Source organism: Anopheles gambiae, chromosome 2 (genome assembly GCF_943734735.2).
Source record: "Anopheles gambiae chromosome 2, idAnoGambNW_F1_1, whole genome shotgun sequence".
Lineage (NCBI taxonomy): Eukaryota > Metazoa > Arthropoda > Insecta > Diptera > Culicidae > Anopheles > Anopheles gambiae.
In genome coordinates, this window is record NC_064601.1 from 50,020,964 (window position 1) to 50,038,023 (window position 17,060).

The window sequence follows — 17,060 nt, forward strand, 5'->3', positions numbered from 1 at the left end:
ATGCAAAAAAAGGATAAGATTTGCTTGCCAGCTCGAGCCAAGCGCACCGTTGGCAGCGCTTTACCTTTCGAAATCGGTTGATCGGCGAGCGTGTACATGCGCATCGCAATCGAAAAGTCATCCAGATTGTTCAGGAACTGGCAGAACTGTCGGAACTCGTCGAACGATACGCCCTTCTCCTTGGCCTCTCTGTCCAGCAGACGGTCCAGGTAGTTGTCGTACTCATCCGTATCCTTAAAATGCATCCAGAGTTAGTGATTCAGGTTTATATTTCACGGAATGACCCCGGGGGTTGCTTACAAGATAGGTGTAGCGAAGTAGGATTTTCGCAAAGTCCACCTCGGAGATGCGTTCGTGGCCCTTGGAAAATTCACAAAACTCCAGTTCGAGCACCTCGGTCTGTAGGTTCTTCATGAAGTTGTAGAACCCATCGTACTGCAGATCCTTGTCACCCTTCTTTCCGAAGAAATGTATCTGGAGCGTCGTATCGACCTTGTGCTTTCGCTGCAGACCTTGCTCGTCGTCCACGTAGTCATCCTGAAAAGATGGGATAACATTCAGTGATTGGAAATCGCAAATTGGACTTTCCCACCCAGTTGGATGCACTCACATGTTCTCCTGGCTCTTCGCCTTCCTTACTTTCAATGCCACGCTTTCCCTTCCAAGCGAAGCTGAAAATTTTTTCCATCTTTTCGTACCAGCACGTGACGGAGCGTGTGAATTGTAAGCGATGAAAGGAAATAAATGGATAATTAAATCAGACCATGTCCATTAGCAATTCAAAGACGAGTTCTATTTGTTGTTTTTTTGTTTTAGTCCCAAACACACTATACACATGGTGAGCTTTTCTACGGATTACTTTTACGAATGTAGATATGAGTACGTGCACGCACAGGTTACAGCACAAGGAGGACCGGACGACAGCAATGGACGATCCCGCGACCAATACACATTTCGTACACAACATTTTGAATTTTCCACATGGACGAGGAAAAGGGTGATGTTTTGTACAATAGGCTCGCCACCATATTAAACCCCGGGAACCGTTGTCGACATCCGTACACTACACAGAGACCAAACGGACCATATTGCCACACAGGGGGAGGGGGGGCACAGCACAACTATTAACAGCGATGGAAACCCCGAGGATGGGAGCGACACAGCGAACACAAAGGCTTCACGAAACATTCACCACGACGACGACGGGGACAACTTACGATCAACATTTAGCGTTCGACGGAGCAAACGGGAACGCAACCGATGGCTGACTTCAACAAGTGTAGCATGATCGTCTTTCGAACGAAATCAAGAGATTTAAATTATGGCCAGAAGGCAGGAAAGCAATAAAAGTATGGAAAATAGGAAAATTTAAAATAAAACCAAAAATTATACATATCAAAAGTGCAAATAATTGAAGGAAAATTCAAATAGGGTTTTGTTAAGTTTTTTTTTTTTAAATTTTAACACTTATTATGCTCGTATAATTATTCACAGATGCTACTATCCGTCTCTTTCTTCGTTACAGTCTTTAGCGTATTAACAATGATTTTTATACAGACATTAGAAATAGATATTTATAAATCGTCAATAAATAGAAACAAACACATACACCGGGGGACTCCTTGTACTCATATCGTATGCAAAATGTTCATGCACACAAAGATGTCATTCGTTCGAATGTCATTGTCATTTGTTCGTCATTCACATGATTTATTAAAATGTGATTAGTATCCTGCGCATTTGTATTAAAGCGTATGCATTGAGGGGTTAGTATACTCTGGGAATTGAATTTTTTTGTATTAGAGATAACGTTGAGATGTCTATTCCATCTTAAACATTACCTGAAGTACATAAAAAAGTTATAACCTGTTAATGGGTTCTAAGGACTGAATTTCATGATTTTCAATGCATGGTACTAATGACTTATAGGTGTATCTACCAAGGCATCATTAACAGTATCAATTGTAACTTTCATTGTTGCTTTACGATGCCTATGACAAAACTAGTAAAGAGATCGGTCGAGTACAGTCGAATTCTGACGAGTCAGGATCTGGATTCATACGAGACAACTTCGCCCCCTTCACCTCTCGTTTGCAAAAGCCGGATTTCATCCAACTCCGAGTAAGTCCGGAATCTGATCGATCCGAATAAAAAAAGCAATTTACCCATCACTAGGTCATACAGTCAGTATTATATCAAATATGTTTAGAAATTTCCACAACTGTCACATGTCTATCAGATATCTACAAGCCAGATTTATTGTATCTTTTCAATTGTCACCGGTCAGTACAAAGATGGCCTTAGTACAGCATCTGGCAACGAAGTCCAAGAAAAGGAAGGACATGTCTTAAGCTGAGAAACTGGAGTAATTTGCTAAACGAAGGAAAACACTCATGTATGTTCAGTAGTGTTAGTTGTCAATGTATTTAAATGAGATAATGTATCAATTAATATTGAGATACATCATATTTTGGCGGATCTCGTGGTACAGTCGTTAGCTCGAACGAATTAGAACATGCCCATCCTGGGTTCAAGCCCCGAACGGACCGTGCCCCCACACGTATGATTGACTATTCTGCTATGGGGGGCAATCAATAAGTCACTGGAAGCCAAGTCCACTAATAACCGTTGTTGTTGTTGTGCCAAGGAAGAAGAATATCTCAGTTTCTATGAGTTCAGTTCTACAAGATAGGGATATGAGATCGTTACGTTATTTTCATCTTGGAAAAAGGGTTTAAAAACTTTCCGTGAGGGCTGCCAAGCGTGAAATTGAAGCATTGGTTGTAGAATTGGATTATTCATTAAAGTTTGATAACTTTAGCATACTTTATAAAAATGTATTATTCTATTTTTCCTTAAACGTACATCAACCCAGGTTACATTAGTTTTGATTTTTTTATATCTTAGATTTAATCATAAATTAGGGAGACACTCCCGTTAGTATGCTTTTTGAGGTAGCTATTTACTTTTAAAAGAGTTTTATCTACCACGACAAAGCTAGATACGGAAAACTTTTGTACAAAAAGATGTTTCACTATTAAACACACAACATATTAGAGGGGGATCACACACACTCCACACGGGGGACACAGTATTAAACAATTTAGTAAGGAATTTGGTGATTTAGGGAATTGCTTATTGCAAAAGTAGGATTCCTTATATAAAACATAGAATAATAACGAAATAAATATAAAAAAAACAATATCTCTCTGAGTGACAAAATGTACAAACTAAAATATCAATACATACTTTCACACCGTATCAGTTAAAGCGAAAGGTTAAGATCATGTACAAAATAAGTAATAAAAAAACAAACCAAAACGCAAATTAAACCCCAATAAAGGAGCGGAGGCGTGGAAAGGAACTTTGCGTGGAAAACCAAAACACAAAACAATGGCGAAGTAAAACTTACTAATCGTGCCGTTACACCCTTGACCGGCGGCGGTGTTGGTGGCTTTCTTTCCCCCACATTGCCATCATCCCTCGTGCCTGGTTTGCGCTGTTCAGCGACAGACGTTTGTGACTTTTGCTCGTTATCATTTTTCAGTAAAAATCTCGCTTGCGCACTGGTCGAGACAAGGTGCAGGAGCTACGCGACCGCAACGGATTGGTTTGTTGGTTTCACCGTAAGTGTTTGGTTTGATGGTGCACAATTACATGCAGATGCAGATACCGATTGTGTGGGAAAGTTCAAGGAAATTGTTATACACAAAAAGTGCAAGTGCAAACAACATGTGTTCATATCGAAGGTTTTCCGCGGTATGCCACAAGTAAGGCACATCGAATAGAGCGTAGAAAAAAGAGGGAGAGATGAAATTGTGAAGGTGTGTGTAGTTGTGGAAGAAAAATAAAGAAACAAAATTGAATCAATTAAAAGGTGATTTTGAATCCACTCGCACACAGTATTATTATACACTCGATGCCAATTTTTTTTTAGTAGAATAGAATAGTAGTAAAAAATCAGTAGTTTTGTCAGTGTATAGAAGGAGATTTAGGAAAACAATAGTTCATAGAGATTTTGAAGTGCATTTGTTGACATGTTCTCTAGAAACTAGCAAAAACATAAAGTTTGAATAAATCACCTCACATAGTGCATAGACTTATGCTTGTGATTTCTTTGAATGACGAGAAACACAAATGAGCTTGAGAGCAAAGAGCTTAGTTTATCACAACGAGTAAAGCAACTACATTACATGTACCGGTTCTATGCACACAAAAACATTGAAAGGAAAGGCATTTTGCACAGGTTTAGGTTAGAGAAAGGGAAAAACAGGAATAAGAAGGAAAGGAAATTAGAAGTGATTAGAGGTTCACCACAGTAGACACTACAGTATAACAAAGAAATCTCACAGCTTGACGAGTGGCCTCGTCTAGATCACGATCCTTCAGCGATCCTCCGAGCAGCTGTCGAATCTGCGCACGGGTCGAGCGGCCAGGGTTTTTTTTTATTTTGCGCGTACAGGATAATCGCGCATACATTGATGAGTGTGTATGTTTCGTTTTTTGGTGCACCGGTTGGTTGTGGGGGTTGATTTTGTTCGGCACGGAATGTGTGAGGAAAGTTGGAGTGGCATACACACAGTCAGGAGCAGTGTTTTTTGTGTGGTTTTGTGCATGAACCCGGCCAAGGTAGCAACAGGCGGCAACGTGCGATACAAGTGTGATGCATACATTCGACCGCGTTCGTTGTGTTGAGGTACCACCGAAACAGGATACAATAGACGGAACGAGCAAAGGATGGGTGCCATACATCATTCGAGAAAAACAGTAGAAGGAAGGTGATCGAAAAAAGAAGTGAATTAAATAAAAAGTAAAACAAAAAACACAGTAAAATACGAAAGAAGAAAATAAATAAGAAAAACAAATAAAAATATGGCCAATGGAATTTGTTTCTGAAAATCCCAGACGAAAATCACGTTTTGTGCCATCTACACTAGCGCCATCTAGGAGGAAATAGCGAAACCTATCGTTCAAACAATGTGCTCAGCAACCAACGTCGGTAGAGATCGATATTCGGTCGTTTCTGGAATCCCTGGAATTCTGCATCGGATGAAACTGATCTCTCGTGTAACACGAGGTGCTGCAATGATATTTAGCGACTGTTTCGACGAGGCACAAATAACTCACCACAAGAAATTCGTCCTTATCCACGCGTTGATTTCCGTCCGTGTCGAACATGTTAAAGGCAATGCGGAAGCCAGAGTGAGGTTCTGTAATGGAAAGAGGTGAATAATGATATGACATACAAAAACAACATAACTTAAGAGGCTACCATCACTTACTTGTGAGCACAGATAGAAGAAACAGATACTCGGTGTACGAAATTATTCCTGGAAATCAAGTGATCAAGTTACTACCAGCGTATAACAGGAATATAAAGTACAAGATAATTTAATTCAAAATATGAAGTAAAAACAATTACAAGTCGCTTGGAAAAAATCAGAAATGATTTTTTTTTAACTAATTTATTGCAACAAACAGCAAGTCGTCTCCAAAATTTGCAAACGCGACTCTCATTTAATCTTCGTGAGTAAAAGTCTCTTCTCAATGTTACTCCTTATTATTCTCGCCACCGTGTCAGGTTAAACTAATGCTTCAGCAGTTAATCCGATTGTTTTACATGGCCTGCTTGTGACTAAAGAATTGTGCCGCATTTGAAGGAGCGCAGGGAAAGGCAGAAAACAAAACGCACAAGAAGCTTATCGCTCAAAACAGCACGATCGAGAAACCGATCCCGCCCCCACCAAGCTGCTGCTGCTTCCCGAGGTGTGCGATAGCTTATTTTAAAAGTTTACGATAAAGCTACAAAGCTTTTTGTAAAACAAAGTTAGACCGTAACACCCCCGGGAACGCATCGCACCGGCCGTTTGGTTGGCACCGGTGTTTCTTGCTCTTTCAATTGCTTCCAGCTTCGATGTGACACTACTATCGGGGCCACCGAGCGCTACCATCACCGGCTACCATCGCAAGAACCTTTCCAAGCCCTAAATGGGAACATCCCGATAGTTGCCCGTGTCTTAGGGACGGCCCACTAATGGCAAGCGGGTTCCGAGTACGGTTCCATCGCCATCGCGTCTGCGGCGTGTTTGGAGCGTTCTGATTAGTATGGTAATCCACTCTCGGAAGATGAAACGCAATCCGTGAGGAGAGACAGTTTGCTGTCGAGTTCGGCGTATTTGTCGTGATAAGGCGACGCGGCGAAGTGACAGGTTGGCGACTCCTGCACTGAACACTGGAAACCGGTGCGCGTTCCTGATCCTGATTGTCCGCTTCACTTGCCATTAGCCGGTGCGAGGTTAAAGAACTCATTAATAGTGATACCTTTTCGGTGGCTTACCCCCACGAAGCTGTGGTACGATCAACAGGAGCTTGAGGAACTGTTTCACACGTTTTGCTTTTTATGAAGCAATTGTATTTTGAACAATAAAACCCGTAATAATTTGCAAATAGCCAAATAAATTCCAATAGTTATTACAGCAAAAACAAAAATCCGTGATGTAGCCGAAAAGCTCTACAAAGGCTTTTCAAAGACACCACATTTACAACGCTTGCTGAACGATACACCCCGCATTAGCAAACGATGAAACGAAACGTGTATTATCTTAAAGCGTTCCGATACCTTGCCAATGACGACACATCGTCCTGGTAGGCGTCCGCGGGGCTAATCGACGTTAGCGCGAGGCTCACGACTGTTGAGGCTGTTTGTGGAGACCGACCGACTGTACCTACCTTTGTCCCGAAGGCTGCGGAAAAGCTGCGACGAACCGTGCTTCAACGGTGGCGTGTAATCTTTCAGCTGCTGAATCTCGGCGTGCGTTAATGACTTCCGTTTGAGCCGTGCTGCAAACAGGATGGGTGAAAGAAGGAGAGAAGTGTTGCTGTGAGTGAACAGTGCGATTGCAATGGGCACACCACGCGGGAAAGAAGATGGTGTATGAAATGGGGCGTTGTCTCTAATTAAAAGGACTTCAGGTTGAACAGGCCCCGGCCCCGGCCGTTGTTGAAGATACTGCTGCATTCCGATAGGCAAATAACCCACGCACACATTTCGGATAGTGTGTGTTGTCCTGCCGATCGGAGTTTTTTTTTGTTTTCGACCATCGAAACCCTTTCTAACAGTGTGTGAGGCAAAATTTCGCGACCTTTAAGGAGAACACGCTTGTCTAATCTTTGAGGGTTTTTTTTTGTTGTATTTTTAGTGCGGCGTAACACTTTTTTCATGGCACAGCACGTTCAGACTGCCTGGAAAAAAGAGAAAGGCGTATGCATCGGTAAGGATGAATGGGAATACGTACGTCGGGGCTCCTGTTCGACGACCGACTCCAGAAAGTCTTGTGGTGTCATGTAGATCTGCCCATCGAACTCGACCGAGGCGAACTTGATGAAGCGCCGCTCGCGCGCTGTAAGCTTAATGGCCTTGTCCGCAATTTCATCCTGCAAGAGACGGAGAAGAGCAAATAGTACAACTATTAGAAAACAGTGAGAATGAGGAGGGTGGGAACGGTTTGTTTGGACTTGCTATTGCTGCACCACAGACCGATGACTTCGTTCCTAGGCGCCACTAGCCGACAGACGTCGACATGTTTACATCTCTGTAGCGCCTTCTTGGGAAGGTGCATTGGAGGGCAAGGTTGCCAATAAATCTTACACTCCTGGAAGAGGTTTATACGCACGAAACGAATCTGTGACGTTCCATCCGGCGCCAACACTGGAGCCGTGGATATAGAGAGTTGCTCGAGGTACATCGGAGGTTCATGAGGCATTTCTGAATGAACGTCCGGCATGCACGATGAGATAGATTTGTTTATTTCTTCTCATTCAAGAATACTAAACGAGCAAATGTGATCGATGTTAGTCAGAAAATGGGAGGTTTCGAATGAGTCGTCATTGATAACTGCGTCATTATCCAATGATGAGTCATACAGGAAAACCCCCACTAAGAAGTTTTTGCAAAAGCGGTTCGCTCCAAAAGATTTAAAGGAAATCCATAAATTTATCTTGATTTTTTTCGTTATGGGTAAACCCTTAAACGTTAATAGTGACGCAGACGTGAATAGTCATACGTGACATGCGCCACATCGGCAAATCATACCGTACACTAATTCCTCTACTGCAAAACTATGCCCTTGACACAGCGACCCTGATCTTCCGTAAACCCTTCGCGTTCTGGAACACTTTACTCAAACGAACATCTCTCCCTATTGCGGTTTATGTCTGTTGCCATTACATTATTGCCCTCGGTCCCTCTCTGCCTATAATCTATGATGTTTGCTTACCAAAGGGCCGACCCAACGCAACGATCATATGATCGTGCAGGCAGCATGTGCAATCTATTCTTGCCGATTTCCCCGCCCTATCTACCACCCTTCACCGCCTCCCCATGATGATCGATGATCGATGTAATTCCGGTGATACTCTACAGCACCGGCCAACACCAACATGCAGCACCGTTGGTTCTCGCTGATGGCTTACGTGCATTTTTGCACACATTTATTTTCCGCACGCCGCGTAACACGCTCATGTCACGGGAATTGGATGCGCTCGGTGCCCTACTTGAGCGCAGTTTATGGGCGTTTACGATGCCATGGCATCATGTGAGGAATGTGCATTACAACGTCACGTCACGTGAGGCAAGCATGTCGTCACGAGCCGCCAAATAGTTGCCGGAATAGTTGGCGAAATGTGCCGATCATGTGCTTCACGAGCAATTTTAGATGTACCGTCTGACTCAGGGTTAACGAGGATTTGAAGGAAATTGAATAAACATTTGAGTTATTTGTGTGTATGTACAACACTTCAGAGCTTTGAAATTTTTAAAACGCCCTTTAAAGGCTTTTAATAAATAAATAAAAAAAAAACGCTGCAATATTTGTCAATGGGCCTCCAGCACTTGGTAATGATGCCCACTCTATTTATAATTAGAGCATGACTTCGATCTACCCCCGTATTTTGTCATTAGTCAATGGGTCTGCTATTTGCTACAGATTGTTAATGAACTCCGCATCAAATTGTGGGAAGTGAAACAAGTGGCATTGATTCATGCGGTATTGCTCCCAAGAAGAATGGAATTCAAGCTAGAACATTTCATTGTCAGCTCTGTACGTATACCCGTACCGACTAAAACCAACTAACAAGAGCTGTTTTGTTGATGATGCATCGAATGGCCACTCCGCAATCCTAGCTTTCTTAGCATTCCAGTCTCATGTTAACTCCTACAGAGAAGGGCGACATTAAAATGAAATCCACCAGATTCGTTCCCAATCAGTAATCAGTGATTGGAAGCGTATCCATCGCAGAGAAATTATCCATAGCAGGTAGTGCACATCGAACGAAGAGCATATGCTAAATCGGTAAATAGGTAGGTGTTGACGTAGAGCGATATAACGATGGAAAAGATCGTCCCGACCATCGTCTACAGCTCCACTAGAATGTCCCGTTGTGCTCTAGAATGTGTACAACGTCACATTCTGCTCCATTGTTCAATTTACTAGATTCGATGTAGATTTAATCAGTACAATAGTTATGTTCATTGCAAAGTGCGCTGATGGTGTATGTTTGACGCCTTCGCGTCAAGAATAAAGGACAAAGGAAGGTGCAATGTATAATAACGTGCAAAATGTATTTGCTACACTATGTTGCTGTATTCTTTAGAACATGACAACATGTCACAGCATTGCCATTTAACAAAGTTTATTAAAAATACGATTCTTACACGTTGCGATGGACATGCTGGACATTGGAGGTCATTGGACAATACAATCTTCTTGCAAAATCGTACCACCTCCGTACAAACTGTCAACTGTTTGATACAAATAAACCCATAAAGCCACACACCTTGTAAGCACGATCCACCAGCCAGTCAGTGTGGAAAATGGCAAAATGGTTAAGCTAGAATTGTGCTCACCAAAACCATTTCTATTCGTTGGATTGCTAATTAACATAGCGAAATTTATGCGTCTGGTCCACTGACTGCGAACCCGAACTCTCGGCCACTTCTGGGCGAAATAGAACCGTAGGAGGGAAATAGATATGTTTTGGCCGAAAACGATGACATGATGACGATGGTGAAGAAGTAGCAAAGTAAACGAGCTTCGGTCGGACAACACATCAAGCGGGCTCCTTTTTCGAAGATTCACGCCAAATGTTCTTTGAATGGCGCGTGGAATACAGGATTTATGTTCGCTTTATTGAGTTATTTTTAAAATTACGAACAAATCTTTGATTCTAACCTTCGCCACAACTATGGGCATTGATCAGATAATGCAATTAGGCTTCAAACTTTATTAGCCAGCACCGTACATGGTCCGGCCATTAATTAAGCGTGATACGTCCGCGAACCTGTGCACGAGATTTATTGCAATCCTTTGAACTCGCAAAGAATCTACTGTTTAGTCTGGATTGTCGGGGTTTCTTCAACCAAAGATCATAATTTACACCGCTGCATTGCTTGATGTATTTATTTATCGAACATTTTATGTGCGTTTGGAGACCGCAGAAAAAAACGATGACAATACTTCCTCATCATAAGTTAAATTTATTGTCGAAGCAAAGCAAACCGCGCTCTACAATAACCCTTCTGCCCGTTTACACCCTATAATGAAATCGATGGTTTACATTGCACTTAATATCGCCATTAAAAGTGTAACATTGTCAATAAATAATCCATCTTGCCGGCCCAAGAGAGAAAGACAGTTTGCGTGAGGATGCAATCCTGTTCCGCAATGCCTCCCGTTTGCTTACGCACTCTGACCGTGTTACAAAGGAGCGTAAAAATAATTAATGTTTAATAAACGGTTATTAAATTTAAAATTCCAATCGGAATGAAGCGGAAAATGCTGTGCTGTGAGAAAACGATGTTCAGAGCTCGTGGTTCAGATCGAGACCGATTCCAACGCTTGAACTTGGTGCGCGTACTTCAGAATGCTATCATTCTTATGCATTGTGCATCGTTTATTGGAGACGATTCATCTACGATACATTTCGCTGTGTTATGGGTTTAATGAATGGCCCAAACCAGCTGGAACCATGTTGTGGTTTCTTCGACAAGGGTTGTACATGGAGTTGTCTTGAATTGAGATGTAAAATCGTTGGTCGATAGTTCTTTCTTCCTTCCTTTTGTGGGACCTTGACACGGGATGCAAACGTGTTCTGCATGCATGGTATATGGCTCTTTCGTTGCCCTTTCCATTTTTGAAGCTGTCCTTTCACTAGAACTTTCGCTCTCCATCTAGAATGATTCTGCTCATGCAGCCAGCTGGAATGGAATGGTTTAATGTGGATCACACGATCGTTTGATGATGTTTGTTTCATTTCACTTTCCAGGATGCATGAGGATTTTTTTCTTGAGTAATTTTATTTGCATATGGAAGAAAAAGAACGCAACCCAAATGTTTCATATCCAATCTTAACTTGGCTGTGTGTCTTTTGCATGCGTTTGAATGAGTTGATTCGTTATTTAAGACAGCAAAGCTAAGTAGTTTTAAAAGCAAAGTTTAGCTGGTGTACATATTTTTGAACGGAAAACAACAATTATGTTAATTTATGAAATTACAAGAAAGATTGTGATATTTTCTTTTTAAATTTTTGTTTGGATGGTGATAGGTGGTAGAATTAAATTAGGTGGCTTACCTTATTTAATTACAAGTTTCTCACGATTGAACTAATCATTGAACTAGAAAATGGGTTTGGAACGTTAATATATCGCCAGTGCAATTACAAATGACGGAAAAGTTGGTAGGCTATCAACATTTATTAACAGCCATAAAAATTACGAAAGAAATAGCACAAAAAAACATTGCTGATTGAAACACGAGCAAAGAAAAAATAATATACAAACAGAAGATGGACCTAGAGATGGCGTTCGATGCAGGGTGAGACAAAAACTGAACCACGTCGAAACACGAAAAGGATCGTAAAATGATTCGCTTTTTGATTGGATTTTCTTCCACGTTTTTCAATACAGCCGGCCTTCCTGGTTCCATCATTTGCTACAGGGTTTATTACTTATCCAATCACCCCGTGTAGTTCGATAAAACTAACCGAAAGGAAACCGAACACCGAAAAAATGTGAAATAATCGTTGACCATTAAAAGGCAACGCAATCTGCCGGTCCGATGCGTTCCTGTTTGATCTACCCACGCACTTGACGGCTAAAATTGACGGCACTTCGAGTGTGTGTTTGCGAATTTTAACCTTCTGTCACTGTGTTTCACATTGATTTAGGTTTTCCTCAACCCATTCGAAATTTTATGTGCTTTATCGGCATTTTTTTCAGTTTCCGCCCCATGGACTCAATCGTAACCGATAAGCCACAGATACTCGGCTAACACAGCTGTTAGTCGGTGACCAAATATCAATAAAACATAAATTAAAGGTTATGAGGATCATCAAGGGGTTTGACCCTTTCGGATATTTCCACTGGTGTCCCTAATCAGTGCTTCCTGCAATTATTAGTGTTGATGCTCAATTTTCCTCGCTACCTTCACCTCCTTCATACAGACCAGCTCGAGCACAGCGTTAATCATGGGTGTTTAAATTAATTGCAGTCATTAGCACACTTTATCATCATCCGTAGCATTATTGCGAACCGTTTAACGTTGATAACACCACCACAGCATCACGCTGAGCGTGGATATCATAATTTGTGATGTGGGACTGTTTTCTCGTTTCTTTTCGAAGTTCCAAAAATTGGAAGTAATCTTGGGTAATAGTTGTTAAGCATTGTTCACAATTAGCACCATTTGAAACGGCCCATTCGGTGATCCTTGTTTTAAGCCGTGCCAGCTTCCTGCTTAATCGTCCGCAGCATCATTAGGCTCGAAAACGAATTGTTTCCTTTTCGCATGGTGCCCACCCGCCCCGCACCAAGTTTCGTTCCTTCGCAGCATGGGATTGCTGAGGCGTGCGCACACGCATCGCCGCTGTTGTCGGTTGGCACGTCATAAATATCCTCCAGAGCGGCTCACTTTTGTTGCGTGTTATGACAGCGTTACAATATTTGTTTTTAAAATACGCAGCACAAGGATCACTGAAGGATCTCTTCATTTTTGCCGAACCGGGGAGAGTGCGACTCATAATTAATGGCCTCACTCCGAGCAGTAGTGCGGCGTCATGCAAAGGGGACCCGATGCTACGATTAGATAGTACGTACCACTAAAGGGCGTATTTTACACTTCACACCACTGGTTTGGACGGAAATAGGATTTTTATTCACTTTTCGTGACCTTCAATTGTTTCGTTCGGGCCCGTTTAATGGATGTCGTTAATGGCACTTCAGTACTTAGGTGTATTAAATTACGCGATGCGCTGCACATTGCCTCGTGTGAGATGAAGACTGCGCGTGATAAGTAGACTTCACATTATCGATTATTTATGTGCATGGAAAGGGACTTCGGGCCTGCCTGAAGTTGTCACATGAGGTGCTCCGTTCTCTCCGGGCGATCGTTGATGCGATTTGCTGATTTATGTTTTAAGCAGCATTTCCGTCTCTACCGGCCGGGGGGAGAGAAACCTCGAGATCTATCCTTTCTCTTTAAGAACAATCTCTTTCCTAATGTGTCGCGTTGCGATCACACGATCCTTCCATTTAGCCAGGATCGAGGTTCCTTCCAGGTAGTTGGGCGCATGGGCAGGCATGGGTGGCCGGCGAAGGATCCGTAGCTCTTGAGGCTTTACAGGGCTCAACAGCCGTATATCAAGGGACGGATGCTGGTTGATGCGGTGGTCATCCATCATTTAAAATTGCTGCTATTTCGTTTCGGCTGCGAAGAAGAGTTATGCAGCGATCGTTTCGCACAAATCGGGCTGAATTTAGGATGAACGACGCTTCACTGGGTGGCACCGTTAATGGTATCCCTTTTTTGGGATGTGCGTTTCGAACACGAGCACGAAAAACGTAAAGCCCTCCATCCGACCGATCAGCTCTGTGCAATCTATCATTTTGTCTCGGTTATGACCCACCCGGAAAGGAAGGATTAAAGAACATGGACCATTAACATAGCGAAACATCAATAGAACGACTTAATTTGTGCATCTTTCATATCGGATAGCGTTTACAATTGTTTACGACGTCCGTTTTTGAATATGTTCTAGGAAGTCAACGATATGATCGGTATTGAGTTGCAAATCCTTTGTTTCTATATTCAATTTGCAGCAAATCTTGGTGGGTGGTATGATATAAAGACATTTTAAGCAGTATTGATAACTTCATAAAATTATCATTAATTAACTATCGCTCGTAATGTTAAAATATTAAATGACTAACATTCAAAACGATATTACTCGTTGACTATAGAAAAATCTTTAAATGGATAACTGCCATTGACCTTGAAAAACAGTTCCCATGCTTGTGTTCCAAGTATGCCCGACGATTCAACTTCCTAATATCCATTAACGATCTCACAAGCTGCGACAGCTGCACACAATAAATAAACTACACTTAATCCTAGGCTAGACTTCCAGCAACCGTTCCGAATCGATGCGTGTGGAACATCCGTTTTTGCGAGCTTGGGTTGCTCAATTTGCAAAATTGTGCACTGCACGTTTTTTCTTCATCCGAACCACGTCACAAACATCGTCTCAAATTTGCTTAACAAGCTATCAATCAAATGAGTCTAGAGCATGTACACAAAAAAAATATTCATTAATTTTAAGAACGACACGTCATCTAAAAATGTCATCAGAACAGTTATCATCTTGCATCGCACACTTTTTGCCCGTACAGGAAGTAGACGAATGTTCAAATAAACCCATCGTTTCGATGCAAAGCTAGTGGAATTTTGCACCACCGAAAAAAAACTAAACCTTTTCTCTTCGCATGACATTGAAACTGTTACACAAATGAGGAACGCGTGACCAGCATGACATCAAGCGAAAGGCTAGCTGTCACTAGTTTTGTGCTATTGCTTTATCAATAGGCGTGCGTTCCGGTGCAAAAAAGAGCACATTTGCTAACCACCATAATCCATTAGCGTAAGTAAATTACGCCTAGCCAAAGCAAGAAGATAGAATGTGTGCTAACTTTTCCCAGAAGCAGCTCTACTGCTTCACAATTTATACGAGAAATTTATGTGCTAAAAACAAAACTTTGCAGTCTGTAGATTGGCGACTTTGCATGTCACAGTGTCTTCAAAAAAACTTTTCTCCTAACGGAATATTCAACGTTCCAATGTCAATGGCAACATATCCAGATGTTTTAGTGGTGTTAACGTTGCAAAACTGTTGTTTCTTTTTGAAGACCTTGAAGTGAACTGGACTAAATATGCAGCACAAAACTGCCATTAAACGATCATCTTCTACGTGAATAGATCACAAATTGATTTTTTTTTAAATCGATCACTGACTCCATTTTTATCCATTTGCACTTCTATTTCCATTTTTATCCATTTTATCCATTCTGCGAAAGAAATAGTTTTATACTCTTACACCCTGTTATTACAAACGATACGCAATGTTATTTCATTAATTTTCCGATAAAATTCTTTATCGTTACAAAGTACAAGGCAAAAAGTAAGACATTTGCTTACACATATTGAAGTTTTACAAACGTGTTTACATTTGACAGAATACATAGAATTTTATTTTAAACAAATAGTAGGTCTATTTTCATTTTTTAAATTAGTTTAACGATATTTTTTAGTCAGGAGAAAATTTATTTAATGATGGTTCATAAAATTCAAAAAAAAAAATGTAATCTCACAGGGGGAAGATCCGGGTTGGAATCAAATCCGTCCATCCTTGTATTCAGGTTCGACCTTTTTTTATTCTAATTCATGGCTTATATATTTATGTTGAAATTCATAGTTGATTCATTTATTCATTAATATAACTGGTAGCGTAACGTAATAAATCTTTAATTCTTTATGCAAAACATCGATTGCACAACATTATACAAAGAATCATACTTATTTGGTTACGCATTTTCCACCATTAGAGCAATTAAAATTTGGATGTCATGCGAATTACGCTTGATTATCCGAACACATTGAATCGTAAGAAAATCTTCTTCGTTTCCAAGTCAATTTTCGATTGCTCAAAACCAGTTTCGATGCGATCCTTACTTTTGTTGCATGAATTTATGCTTCGTAGAGTACGAAAGTGTGTTTGATTTCTGCAAATATTATAAATTCAAACATTCAGTAACACGGTAAAGTATATTTTTTTAAAAGAAGATCGCCTGGCTTCAGCTTTTAGATTTTTAACCACAAGTTCTTGCTGCTTCTGATAAACTTTTATCATTGATTTATAGGAAATGAACAACAATTTTCTCTGCCATTTGGAGAGTAATGGATCTACAGTGTTATCATCGATATTCGTTTGAGTTCCTTTTGTGTGTCTGATTTGCCCAGAACTTACGTTATGCAGCCCATTGCAACCGACACTAACCCGAGGGGCACATATTTTATACGACCAATGGACACGCTACTCAAAGAATTTTCAATTACACCACGGTGCAGATTTCAGTGCCAGGATTCTTGACACTTTCACAACGGGCGACAAGCAGCACCAGGCAAATTAAATCTGCAACTGCAATGGAACGCTAAAGCAAAAAAAAAAACTTGAATCGTGATCGCTGTAGACCACCTATTTGAGGAACAATTCTACTTCTCAGGCACGCCCGATCCATCTCCTGACTGTTAACACGTTCCTGGCGTTCTTGATGATCATACAAATGGTTTACATTCGCTTCAAACCCATTTTGCACAAGAGATGTCTCGACCGGTCTCCTGTCAACAGCTCTGGAACATATCCAGGAGATCTATCAAGGCACTACGATAGGTATCTCGCACAACAGCGGTCCATCCTCTTCCCTGGGGTCAGCATCTCTTCCAGCATCCAGCTTTTGTACGGACAAAGTGGGATCTTGCTACCAACCATCGAGCCCGCGTGGAAACGTGGATCGTGTCGACAAAATATCCGCCAAACGGTGGGCACTGGTGGCAGGCAAGAGGAAATTAACATTCGTTATGAGCCCATACATCAACTTGTCAGTGTGCGAGGGATGTGGTGTGCGGTGCGGCATGGACAAGTGTTGCGAGTCAAATAATGAGTGGAATTAATCA

The 17,060-nt window shown here is 41.4% G+C and overlaps 1 protein-coding gene across 6 annotated transcripts in view; it reads right to left on the reverse strand.

Moving 5' to 3' along the window:
* The window catches only part of LOC1274002 (calcium uptake protein 3, mitochondrial), a 45,638-nt gene that overhangs the window by 2,318 nt on the left and 26,260 nt on the right, over window positions 1-17,060 (reverse strand). For 2 of the 6 annotated variants that reach the window (XM_061650227.1, XM_061650229.1), the window contains exons 2-10: window positions 7,296-7,434; window positions 6,730-6,840; window positions 5,283-5,330; window positions 5,128-5,210; window positions 4,351-4,413; window positions 3,413-3,589; window positions 611-688; window positions 301-537; window positions 65-233 (exon numbers count right to left, since the gene is read on the reverse strand). In XM_061650227.1, coding sequence (XP_061506211.1) covers window positions 65-233; window positions 301-537; window positions 611-688; window positions 3,413-3,589; window positions 4,351-4,413; window positions 5,128-5,210; window positions 5,283-5,330; window positions 6,730-6,840; window positions 7,296-7,434 — 1,105 coding nt within the window. The remainder of the gene's footprint in view (window positions 1-64; window positions 234-300; window positions 538-610; window positions 689-3,412; window positions 3,590-4,350; window positions 4,414-5,127; window positions 5,211-5,282; window positions 5,331-6,729; window positions 6,841-7,295; window positions 7,435-17,060) is intronic. The other 4 variants (XM_313067.6, XM_003436686.2, XM_061650228.1 and 1 more) reach the window with 3 other exon arrangements.